General features: G+C 44.4%; 1 protein-coding gene across 2 annotated transcripts in view; it reads right to left on the reverse strand.

Moving 5' to 3' along the window:
• Positions 1–13,147, reverse strand: part of il1rapl1a (interleukin 1 receptor accessory protein-like 1a) — a 117,303-nt gene that overhangs the window by 30,031 nt on the left and 74,125 nt on the right. For both annotated transcript variants that reach the window (XM_017470169.3, XM_017470170.3), the window contains exons 3-5: positions 12,657–12,942; positions 9,479–9,665; positions 9,229–9,382 (exon numbers count right to left, since the gene is read on the reverse strand). In XM_017470169.3, coding sequence (XP_017325658.1) covers positions 9,229–9,382; positions 9,479–9,665; positions 12,657–12,942 — 627 coding nt within the window. The remainder of the gene's footprint in view (positions 1–9,228; positions 9,383–9,478; positions 9,666–12,656; positions 12,943–13,147) is intronic.

Consider the following 13,147-nt stretch of genomic DNA (forward strand, 5'->3'; position numbering starts at 1 on the left):
CTACATCTGACTGAAGGATGATACATTAGCACGGCGGGGAAAAGAAGAAGAAGAAAAAAAACAAAACGCATCCATATTTCCTTAATAAGGACTCTGTAAAAAGCACTGTAGCACATATGCTAAACGCTCTCGTCAACAGTGATGCATTAATAATGAATGCAGAACCCCATGCCCTAAGGGAGGAGGGACAGCGAGACGGTTTTCATGTGTCCGCTCCTTCGTTCCTGGTGAGAGAGCTGGAAAAGCTGTGGTGTGGGCTGGCTCAGGGACAAGGGATGGGAGGGGGTGTGATGGGGGGATGGCGTGCAGAAGGAGAAGAGAGGAAGATAGAGGAGTGCGAGCCAGCACTGTGGGGGAGCGGTTAGACGCGGCAGGATGGAATCTACCGAGAAAAAAGGAGGAGGTGGAGGAGGGGGGAGAAAAGTGGTCCTCTATTTAACCTCTACTTTCCTGTGTGTGTGTGTGTGTGAGAGAGAGAGAGAGAGAGAGAGCTGTCTTTCTAGCATGCACACACATACATACCCACTCTCAGACTGTTCATACGGTTTGTGACTGACAGACTGAGAGTAGGAGAAGTGTTATAGTACAGACTCCTTCTGAGATTCACAGCTCTTTTCCCCCATACACACACATACACACACACACACACACCGGGCGAAATAAACCGTCTCCTAGTCGCCGTCTCCGCTGTGTATTACATGAGTTTCCCTCAAACGTGTGTGTCAATAATAGATCTGAACTCCGAGTCGCAAACAAACCCTCGGAGCCGCTACGATGCTTTTCCGTCGGCGGATCGGTACGCGCCCGTCCGAGTCCACACGATTACACACGCCCCTTACACACCCCTGTCACACGCTCGGATCCACGCCGGGGTCCGAAATGGCCGTACGCGTAACCGAGGTGCCGGGATGCCGAGCAGAACGCTACAAGCTCTGCCCTTTCTTTTTAAGTGTGTTCCTTGCTATAGAAAATAGGGCAACGTTTGATGCTTCAAAAGACACGAGGAGCTATTTGGGGAGTACGCTGTGGCCCACAGAAGTGCATATGTTCCACTTTAGAGAACCATCCTGATCCCGTGGAGCTGTTTTACTGTCACAGCGAGATCTTTCTATGGAGAGTTACTCATGGGCATGTGCGCTTGACAAACACGCACATACTATAGGAAATACAAGCTAAAACGTCAGAAGATGAAGGAGACACACACGAGTGAGATACATTAAAAATTAATTGATGTTGCAAGCATCACTGTGTGTGTGTGTGTGTGTGTGTGTGTGTGTGTGTGTGTGTGTGTGCTAAGGGCCTAGACACTTAGCAAGAATTTAGCAGCTTCTGTAATTAAGCCTTAATTAATTATGATTACATAACACTCCACCATGATTAAGGACACAGACTCACACACACACAGGTACGCACACACACACACACACACACACACACACACTTTGCCCTGATTAGACCTAACAGATGCATGGTGTTGTGAGTATGTGTAAAGTATGTGTGATCACAAGCCCAGTGCACCATGGGAAGCCTGCACGAGCTCAAAACAACATCAGGAAAAGAAAAGTGCGCTGAAGCATCAGCACACACGCGCTATGGATGGTTCCGCTACCTCCAGAGAGGAATAATAATTATCCGTAGTGATCTCTAAAGCAGGAGTATTTCTTTCCAGTCTCGCTCGAGCTCCAGGTCTGAACTCCGGAGCTGCTCCTCCGAAGCCTCGGACTGGAGTGAAAGTGTCTTCCTGTTTCTATAGTGATTCAGAAGCGTGGGCACCGTTGTGCTAAGGTGTGCAGATCAGAGAAAGGATTGGCATCGCCCTTGGCACACCTCCACAGGCCCCTCTTGCGCGCACACACATCCATACACATGCACAGCATCCAGTCCCAATCTGCTGTTGGCATGGTCACCACACAGGTGGCCATGGAAACTGTAATCTGAAATAGCTTTCACACAGAAAAAATGTGTAAGTACATCAGCGTCCGTGTTTCCATGAAGCTCTGCCCATGTAAAGCTTCGAGACAAGCAATTAGACTCCTAACACGCTTAGCGTGGCAGAGACCACAGCAGTGTTAGCGCTGATAAGTAGGACTACAGTTCTCTTAATCAGTAGAGAATCGATGTTCTTGTGCTCTTCTTCAGTCCAGTTCTCCGAGTCCAGCTGACGTATCTGTTTCTATTGTGCTGGGTTTTTATTTCATGAAAAGTGATCTTATCTACAGTCGAGTTTACATACATAAGTTCACATACCCCTTGCAGAATCTGCAAAATGCTCATGCTAATGCTAACATAAGACGGATGATAAAAAATCCCGTGTTGGTGTTTATTTAGTCCTGTCCTGAATAAACTATTTCCCATGAGAGATGTTTACATATCGTGCACAAGACGAGATAATAACTGAATTTACACAAATGGCACCGTTCAAAAGTTTACACACCCTCGATTATTAATCCCGTGTGTCGTTACCTGGATGATCCACGACACGGTGTGTTTATGTTCTGTGAGAGTTCTTCACGAGTCCATTGTTTGTGCCGAGCAGTTAAACTCCCCGCTGTTCTTCAGAAAAATCCTCCAGGTCCTGCACATTCTTTACTTTTCCAGCATCTTCTTTCCAGCATCCGTCTTTTCACACCGAGGACGACTGAGGGACTCGTACACGACCGTTACACAAGGTGCGAACGTTCAGTGATGCTCGAGAAGGCGACACGGTACATTAAGAGCCAGGGGGGTGTAAACTTTTGAACAGGATGAGAATTGTTCGTGTTTTGTTTAAAGATCTTGTTTTTTTTCATTTAGTACCGCCCTTCCGACACTACATGAGATATCTCCATGTTTCCCAGAAGACAAAATACTAACAATTTACACCGATGATCCTGCTCAAAAGTCAAAAGTTTTGACCCCCCCCCCGTTATTATTGTGTCTTGTGGACTATATGTACACATCTGCTATGTGAAATACTATATTCAGGACAGAACTAAATAAACAACAACATGGGACCCCTCAGTGATTCATATTTATAAAATGTGAACATTATTTCCGATTCTGCAAGGCGTTCGTGAACTTATGACCTCGGCTGTATTCTCCGAGACGTAGTCTTTACAGAACCATATGCAACATTAAAAACCAGTAATTCACAGAAGTGTCAGATGTAATGGAAGATGATTTGTTGTAATCTCCGCAGAGGATTATGGATCATTTGTTGTTTGTGTGAGATAAGGAGTGTGTGAGGAGACTGTGTGTGTCTATAATTTGATAGGAAATGATAGTCAATCATACTCAGTCATCTCTGTTCACATTTATCTCCCCTAATAATATCAGTGCCCTCTAAACACACATACACACACACACACACACACGAGCAGTTGTGATATCTTTGTCTTCATTGTGACATTTTAATCCAGTTTTCTCCCTGATTGACTTTCTTGCAGAACAGTCTCCATCTGTGTGTGTGTGTGTGTGTGTGTGTGTGTGTGTGTGTGTGTGTGTGTTTGTGCAAATAGAGTATTAAAGCTAATATACCTTGCCCTGACTGAGATATCTTCTTGTCATTCAGATTAAGACTGTGCATGTTGAATTTGAATTGCTTTGAGTATACTTTGCAATGCACACACACACACACACACACACACACACACACACACACACACATACACACACACACACGCACACAAAAAGCCAGAAGGTCTAAAATCATGTTTGCAGTAATAGATTGTCAGCACATACTCAAAAACAAGAAAGCCATTTTGTGTCTCTGAGCTGTTACCTTTCTCAGGCTGAAGGCCATCAGACTTTACAAGAAGAAAAAAAAAAATCCAAGAGAACTGATGTAGCACGAGGAGCAGACACCAGAGCAATTACCGCAAGCATACTGCTGTTGAAAATGGCCAATGTCTGGAAGTGAGCCACAATCCAGCACTCAGACAGACCTACCGCACGTACACAACTCAACTGTGAACATTTGGACCAGTTCAATTTTTTGGAGCTTAAAATCGGACTATATCGGTCTAATCTCGGCCATATGCCGGCTTTATTCGTCTCTTTATAACGCCGCGGCGATCCAGATCTTACCCCGGAATCTGCTCGGCTGCACAAACGACACCATCATAGCACAGACAGTGTGTACGTCTGGTCTACTATTACTGATCACATGACCACCGGACCTGTTGATTATTGCTGTTAATCACAGACCATCTGTTTGATTACAAGCAGCGAAACCATCGGAGCATGAACTTACACAGTTTCTGGTTGTGGAGAGCTTAATTCCCTTGTGTGTTCATCAGTGTGTTCAGAATTCATCAGTATGGTAAATGGCTCGCAGAGCGGCAGACGACTTTAGTTCATTAGTTAAATTTGTACAAATCATAAATTTACACCGATCGCGTTACGAGTGTACGGTACATTCCATCGTTAATCCTTTAAGGATCCTAGTCGAAAGCCGATTTTAACCAGTAAACTCTCAGGACCTGTATCTGATAGATCTTCCCCCCTCCAAAACGATTAGAACCAGCAAGGCCAATTAAATTGTTTTCGCTGTAAACCGAAGACGTTTGGGTTTGAGATCAAAAGATGAACATGAGAAGAGCGTGTAGAATTTCAGCTTTCATTTCCTGGTATTTATACGTATGTCGACGTGTTAAGCAGCATAGAACATGACACTTTTTGTATCAGACAACCCAATTAATAGGCGAGCAAAAATATTGGAACGCATGACTGGCGGGTGTGTCCTGTTCGATTGATCGTTTAAATAATAAATAGCTCTGAACATCTAGTCTTGGCTTTTTCCTTCAGCCTTCAAGGAGTGAAGCAAGCCGTTTTGAAGCTGAGAAAAGAGGGAAAGTCGATCAGAGGCATTGCGGAATGTCCTGAAAAAGAAAGAACCCACCGGTGTACTGAACGACAGACACCGAACGGGTCGGCCGAGGAAAACAACAACAGATGATGACAGGAATATTGTGAGAGCTGTGAAGAAAAACCCGAAAACAACAGTCAGTGACATCACCGAAAACCTCCAGAGGGCAGCGGTGAAGGTATCACAATACACCTTTCGAAGAAGACTTATAGTAGAAATATAGAGGCTGTGCCAGAAGATGCAGAATCTGAAAAACAGACTGGAACTCACAAAGAAATACAGCGAATGTTCTGGAACCGAGATTAACCTCTACTAAAGTGATGGAAAGGCCAGAGTGTGGAGAATGAAAGGATCTGCTCGTGATCCAAAACACAGAAGCTCATGTGTGGAACATGGTGGAGGTAGTGTCATGGCTTGGGCTCGCACGGCTGCTTCTGGAATGTTCTCACTAATCTTTATTGATGATGGAACTCATGATGGTCTGTTCTCATTCTACAGAGAAATGCATCCGAATGAATCAGGAGGAACTTCATCATGCAGCAAGACACCGAGCCAAAACACACTTCCACCTCAACACAGGACTTCATCAGGGGGGAAAAGTGGAAGGTTTTAGACTGGCCAAGTTAATCACCAGTCCTTAACCCAACTGAGCAGCATCTCACCTCCTGAAGAGGAGACTGAATTGAGAAACCCCCTGAAACAAACAACAATTGAAAGAAGCTGCAGTCAAAACCTGGAACTCCAGGTGTAAGGGTGCAAGTGTAAGGACCTGAGTGACTTTTACAAGGGCCAAAATGTGATGGCTGGACAACAGGATCAGAGCATCTCCAAAACGACAGCTGGGGTGTTCCCAGTGTTCCCAGTATGCAGTGGCTAGCACCTACCAAAAGTGGTCCAAGGGAGGACAACTGGCAAACCGGTGACAGGGTCATGGGCGCACAAGGCTCATTGATGTGAGTAGGGAGTGAAGACTAGCCCGTCTGGTCCGATCCCACAGAAGATGTACTGTAGCACAAACTGCTGAAAAAGTTTCTATCAAAGCTGGCTCTGATAGAAAGGAGTCAGAACACACAGTGCATCACAGCTTGTTGCGTTTGGGGCTGTGTAGTCGCAGATTGGTCAGAGTCCCCATTCTGACCCCTTTCCACCTCAGAAAGCAATACAATGGGCACGTGTGCATCAGAACTGGACCATGGAGCAATTTAAGAAGGCGGCCTGGTCTGATGAATCGCATTTTCTTTTACATCACGTGGACGGCCGGTTGCGTGTGTGTGTGTGTGATTCCCTGGGGAAGAGACGGCACCAGGACGCACAATGGGAAGAAGGCGAGCTGGCGAAGGCGGTGTGATGCTCCTGGAAATGTTCTGCTGGGAAACCTGCATTCATTCCTGGCATTCATGTGAACGTCCCACCTACCTAAACATTGTCGTAGACCGAGTACACCTCTTCATGGCAACGGTATTCCCTAACGTCAGTGGTTTCTTTCAGCAGGATAACGCATCCTCCCACACTGCAAACATTGTTCAGGAACGGTTTGAGGAACATGAGAAAGACTTCAAGGTGTTGACTCGGCCTCCAAATTCCCCAGATCTCAATCCAATCGAGCGTCTGTGTGATGTTCTGGACAAATAAGTCCAATCCACGGAGACCCCACCTCTCAATTTACACGACTTAAATGACCTGCTGCTAAGGTCTTGGTGCCAGATACCCCAGCACACCTTCACGGGTCCGAGCTGTTTTGGCGTCACAAATGGAGGGGGACCTACACGATATTAGGCAGGTGGTTTTAATGTTATGGCTGATCTGTATATACGGTATATTTGAATATACCGTAGTGTGAATATCCATTTTTTATACATATCTTTGTTGATGTGTGTAAATTTGGAGTGGATATATGATATTTCCCCCGCACTAGATATCATTTACATTTGACATTTTATTCATTTAGCAGAGACTTTTATCCAAAGTGACATACACATGAGAAAATACAAGCAAATGTAGAGTAATTCCTAATTCATATATGGGGTCGTTAACGCTAGGTCACCGTGTGTCAAGATGGTGAGCTTTAACATTGCTATATCGTCTTATATACTGTGAAGGTGAAGGTTGCGGTGAGCGCTTTTATTAAAAGTGAAGACGGGCATGCGCAAACGAATCCAAAGGACAATATCAAAGACAGAATCTAGAATCAGGCAAAGGGTCAGGCGATGTAAAAAAAAACAAACAGGAATTCAGAGGACGGGACTATGATCGGGAAACAAGAAAACAAACGAGGGTCAAAAAAAAAAACCGAATGAGCAAATATGAAATAAAGGCTTGTTATGTCAGATGGGGGTGGGGGTGGGGGTCGGGGTGGGGGCGTGTCAGTAAGACAACATGGTGGAATCAATGGATGCAACTCGTCTGTAGTTGACAATAAATTTGTTGGATCTGAATGTTTACTCGTCTCAGAAGAAAACGTGACGGAGGAAGGCGGAGAGAGAAAGAGCGATAATGAAAGTCAAATATAAACCACACTTCTTATGGGTATTTAGCAGTTGCACGTCTTTGTCAGGCTTTTTTATTTATTTACAATAAAACAAGCACAAAAGCCTGCACAAAATATGATACGATAGCGCCGTACAATTACGATATAGACTGATCCATCCATCCTCTATACCGCTTTATCCTGTTCAGGGTCACGGGGAACCTGGAGCCTATCCCAGGGAGCATCGGGCACAAGACGGGGTACACCCTGGACAGGGTGCCAATCACACACCCATTCATACACTACGGACACTTTAGACACGCCAATCTGCCTACTATGCATGTGTTTGGACTGGGAGAGGAAAGCGGAGAACCCGGAGGAAACCCCCACAGCACGGGGAGAACATGCAAACTCCACACACACAGGGCCACGGTGGGAATCGAACCCCCGACCCTGGAGGTGTTTCGGCGAACGTACTAACCACTAAGCAGCTCATGCGCATTCTTTGCTCGTCATTTTCTAGAAGGAGAGTGAAAAAAAAAACTGGATTTATTTCGCAGTTAATTAAGTAGACCGCCATCTCGCTCCGAACACCGTGGCTCGAACCCACCTGACGTCTTAATTACGAACTTCCCAGGACGACTTGGACGCACAGTTAGAGTCCACGGTAGCCGTATTAGTAGTCGGAGGTACACTCTGGGAAATGGAGTCAGACGCCGAATTCAGTATTGACATGAGACTAGTACAACGCTCCACTGAGTTGCCAAATTATTTAACACTCATATCTAATAATCTCTGCGTAAATGAAGACATAAAAGCGGAAATAAACAGTTATTTCCCATATAGTTGTAACTCGCGTCTTATTCCACTGTGCGTGACCATCCGAGACCAAACTTCCATCTTTCTCGGCTTATAAATACGTGCCTTAATTAAGTAGGACGGGCGCATGATCTCGTTTAAATCGATTAAAAAGTCAGGCGAACGATACGCAAAGCGCCATATCGAGCAGCGTTTCAGTCATCCAAGTTTATCGAAAGACGCTTTAACCTTTCCGCTTTAACGCTTTAACCGCCCTACTGTATTCCAGCGCAATAACATCGGCGATGATTAAGTCCATAACGGTCTGCTCGGCTAAGCCCGGACTGCTAAGTACGATTTTCTTGACGGATGCGATTGCAGTGAACAGATTATGCAGATTTGAAGAAGACTAATATGGACCACGCGAAAGCCTGTGATTTATCAGAACACTCAACAGGAACATCTGCCTCTGGTCACTGGACTCCCAGAATGCTCATCAATAGTGGCTGTGGTTTGTTCTATATAGATCATTTGCTGAGTAATGCTGGCGTGATTCATTCTGACGCAGCGAACGCACTACAAATGGACTGCACTGGCCAATGCCTTTCATGATTAGCTAATTGCACCCGACCATTTAATATCCAATTAATTCTGCGGTTCTTCCCGGCACGAATTTAGATTTAATGGACGACAGAGATAAAGCGAAGCATGCGCATGTGTCTGCAGAAACGTGTGCACGTGCGTGTGTGAGCGCAAATGCAGCTGGAAGGTCACCGAAATAATGGAAGTTAAGTGTGTGTGCATGCCAGTGCAGTAAAGTGGGTCGGCTGCGCTGTCACAGCTCTATAATGAAGTGCTTTATCACCGCAGTTAACGTTATGAAGACACAGCACCCTGAAATCGCTTTATTAAACAGCCTTGAGAGAGGAGAAGCACAGCGTATTAAATACATACATTAATCTGATCTAGCCCGTTCTTCCCCGTTCTCGCGGTAGCCACCTCCATGCGTACTAACTATCCTGTTATGTCATGTGTGTGGGAAGTGATGGGCTTTAGACACGCCTCCTCCGGTAAATGTGTGCTGGTGTAGAGGAATTCACACACATTTGAGCATTACCTGTCACACTCAGGTGAGTCGTTCGGCGCACGAGGAAGCCCGCGAAGGGCAGCTCACAGGTGTAGTTCCCAATGTCATCCTCCGTCACCTCCTGGATAGAGAGAGTGTCTCCGGACTGCAGTATACTCGGCCTCCACTGCCACTCGCTGCACTCCTGCTCACCCAAAAGAGAGAGAGTGAGAGAGAAATAAGCCAATCAAGCATAAAGAGAACAATGACAGCCAGAAGGCAAACACACTCAACACTCTACCTTGTACCACGTTATCTGTGGCTCCTGGCCAGGCTGGATGAAGTCCTGGATATCAGGGCAGGAAATGTCCTTGCTCTTGCCCAGCTCGGCCTTCTCCGTGTAGCGCAGTTTGGAGTTATAACAGGCCGCCGTGTCATTATCAGCCACCAGCAGAGTCATGGACACCTTCATGCAGAACGTCGAGTTCCTGTTACAGCCACAGAGAAACACACTTCGCACTCAACCACAGGGTGCTCTATATGAACGTTCCCACTGCACGAATACATGAAAAAATGCTTAAACCGGTGCGATAACTGGCTTAAACCTGTCATTTCAACTCTACTCAGCTATTAAATGACTGACCATTTAAAACCAGCCTGTGAAGGACTTTCGTTCATAGCTGAGTTCAGCTGATTAAACCCGACCTCGCTGAAGGAGGGGAAAATCCGCACCGGTGCTGAAAGAAGGAAATGCTAATTGCGCTCGCTAGCATCGGCTAGCTTGCTTTCCTTGTAAGGACCTTCCACTGACATGATTATTAACGCAGGACATTTATGCTCGAGTATGTCTACGCTTGAATCTAACCCTAACCTTAAACTCAGCAAATAAAAGTAAACCCTCATGGCTCGTTCCGAAAAAAACAAATAAGTAAAAATAAATAAATAAATAAATAAATAAATAAATAAATAAATAAAACCTCTAAAACGACAAATGATGTGATTTACTCAATGCCCTGCTGCCTAGTGGACTGCCTTTGCACTGTTTGAGGATTGGTGTAGCACCTGCCAACATTTTTGATAAAGATATGACCTCACAACCACGTGCTTGAAAGTTTGTGAACCCTTTCCGAAGTTTCTATACATTTTCAACAAACCGATTCAACAAACGAGACCAAAATATTATACTTGGTCGTTTCTTTACTGGGGGAGATCTCTCTCTTTGTCGACTTTTAGGAAAATCAAATGACGTTTTATATCATATTCATGCAGAATTATAGAAACTTGGAACGGGTTCACAAACTTTCAAGCACCACTGTAATGTCCACAGAGTGCTCATACAATCACCACACACGGCACAGTGTAGGAATATTACATCTATATAATATACTCCGTGCTCCAAAAATGGGGGACTTGGGCAATACTCCTACCTCCTCTACCTCCTCTACCCCAAATCCCCCCCCCCCCCCCAACCACTCTCCCTCTCTCTCTCTCTCTCTCTCTCTCTCTCTCTGTCTTTGTTGTCTTTCTCCATCTTCATTTTAAACACTACTTTTAACTATAGACTACTCGTTACTTAGATGCTTTCAAAACATGTCACCGCTGGAGCTTTTGTCGTATTCAAACTGTTACCCAATTTATTTTCCGTCCCTTGTGATTTTATGCCTAAAAGATATCAAAATAATATACCAAATAATACCGAGTACAAGAGTCCCAAGTGATTGAAATGAACACGCCCACAGAAACAAAGAGAGAGAGCTGCTTTCTTTTAACCGGTGACTCTATATACTGTTTGTATTGCTAATTCCAGTGATATTACAGGGTTGGTATACAATCCATTGAGGGCAGACAGATTATAGACTTATTAAAGGATAACGGAGATCAAATATAGTCACATGTACAGTAGGTGTGTACGGTACAGTATGTTGTCCAAATTGAACTTCTTTAGACTTTAAAATTTAGGGTCATGGGAAATTATGTGCATGAATTAGCATGCAAACTGCACATTGACTGGATAAGTATTATAATTTATTTACATGTAACGTTTTTTCTTTTTTTTTTTTAAATAGCATGTCCCTCAAGCCAGCGGATGTAAATACCGTAGCCGGAACTACCGAAGGTATTGAAGCTGAAATGTTTTACCACATCTTCCTACAATTTCTCGATTTGCTCCTTGACCCGTACGTCCTCGGAAACGCTGCTATATATTCCCGGCTGCTCTAGCAATGTAAATGCATGTAATTGCTATTATTTTGCAGTGGAAGCTATATTTTTTGCAGCGCAAGTACGTTATACGTACATTACAGTTATTAACATCAAAATGCACACGACATGATGTTTCAAAGCACATTCCGAATGAAAAAAAGTCATTTCTTCTGAAAGTTAAGACTATCTACTGTACATGTGTGCCTGCATAAACAGACAGACAGATAGATAGATAGATAGATAGACACTCACACACACACACACACACATGCACAGAAGATTGAAAGTGACATTCCATGATGCTAATGTGGTCATGATGAGCAGATTATCAGATTTATGCTTAAGCAGACGGACACCCGATCCAATGAGGGGCCACGGAGCTCCCGAGCCGAGCCAGAGCATCAGCGTGTGATTGATGGGTGACTGAGTTTCCTTCTGTCCTCTGCCGTCTCACCTCACTCAGTCACTGCTTTACTAAATAACCCCCCCCCCACACACACACACACACACACACGTTCGCACGCACACACGAGCAAATATACGGCAGTGCTGCAAGACACTAAGCACAAATCTATAAGTCTATAAAAAATATAAGTCTTTTTCCCCTTATAGGATAAGGATTTTATTATTATTATTATTATTATTATTATTATTATTATTATTATTATTATTTTATTTTGTAAAAAAAAAAAAAAACAGGAAAAAAAAGCATTATTTGTTTAAGAACAATAGATCGAATTACAGAGCTATATAAAGCTTATACACCAATCAGCCATAACATTAAAACCATCTGCACCACTTTTGTTAGGTACTAACCACTGCATACCGGGAACCCCCCCCCCCCACACACACACACACACACACATACCCCCTCCCACAATCAGGATTCAGTAATTACTGCTATATCCACGCTTCATATATAGTCTAAATTTAAGCAAAAGTATAAATTGGGTATCTTTATAAAGCTTACCCAACCTGTTTTCCTGACTTTATTTTTTAAGACCTGCCATATTTGGAGATGCTCTGATCTCACACACACACACACTCCAGCACGGTCATGTGCACACATACGCACGAGACATACTCTCATACAAACATATAGAAGCGCACAAAGCCTCACAAATAGACACATTATTTTTATTCCTCTCAGCAGCACACCTTCGATCAGTCACCCTCAGCCTCCCAGCTCTTATACGCATGTTAAATGAGATGTTACGCACACGCTTGAAAGGCCATGTGAGCACATACATGTGTGTGCGTATGTGATTCAGTCCCACCTCAGCACGCAGGAGTAGAGGCCAGCGTCCTGCAGTTCGGCAGGTCTGAACCAGATGGCGTCCTCCTCTTTGCTCATGCGCAGGCCGTTGAACGAGATGGGCTCCTCGAAGTCTCCGTGGCCGAGCCCCGAGCTGCGGTACCACATCAGACTGAGACCCGAGCTCTGCGCCTGCGAGTAGTTCGCCCGGATGTAGCCGTAAAACAGAGCGCACTTGATCCTCACCGGTTCTCCGTGCAGCACCCGGTACTTCAGATAGTCCACGGACCAGTCTGTACAGCCATCCACTACACACAGACACGCGGAAATACAAAGAAAGAAAGATTGTTTCATCATATGATGTCAGTCACATGATTTCAAAATATCCTTGGAGAATAGGGAGTTTATATATATATATATATATAGATATAGATATAGATATATAAAATGAAGCAGATCACATTTCATGGCTGAAATGTAATTCCATTTTATTTATATAGCGCTTTTAACAGT

This window comes from Ictalurus punctatus, chromosome 6 (assembly GCF_001660625.3).
Source record: "Ictalurus punctatus breed USDA103 chromosome 6, Coco_2.0, whole genome shotgun sequence".
Taxonomy (NCBI): Eukaryota; Metazoa; Chordata; class Actinopteri; order Siluriformes; family Ictaluridae; genus Ictalurus; species Ictalurus punctatus.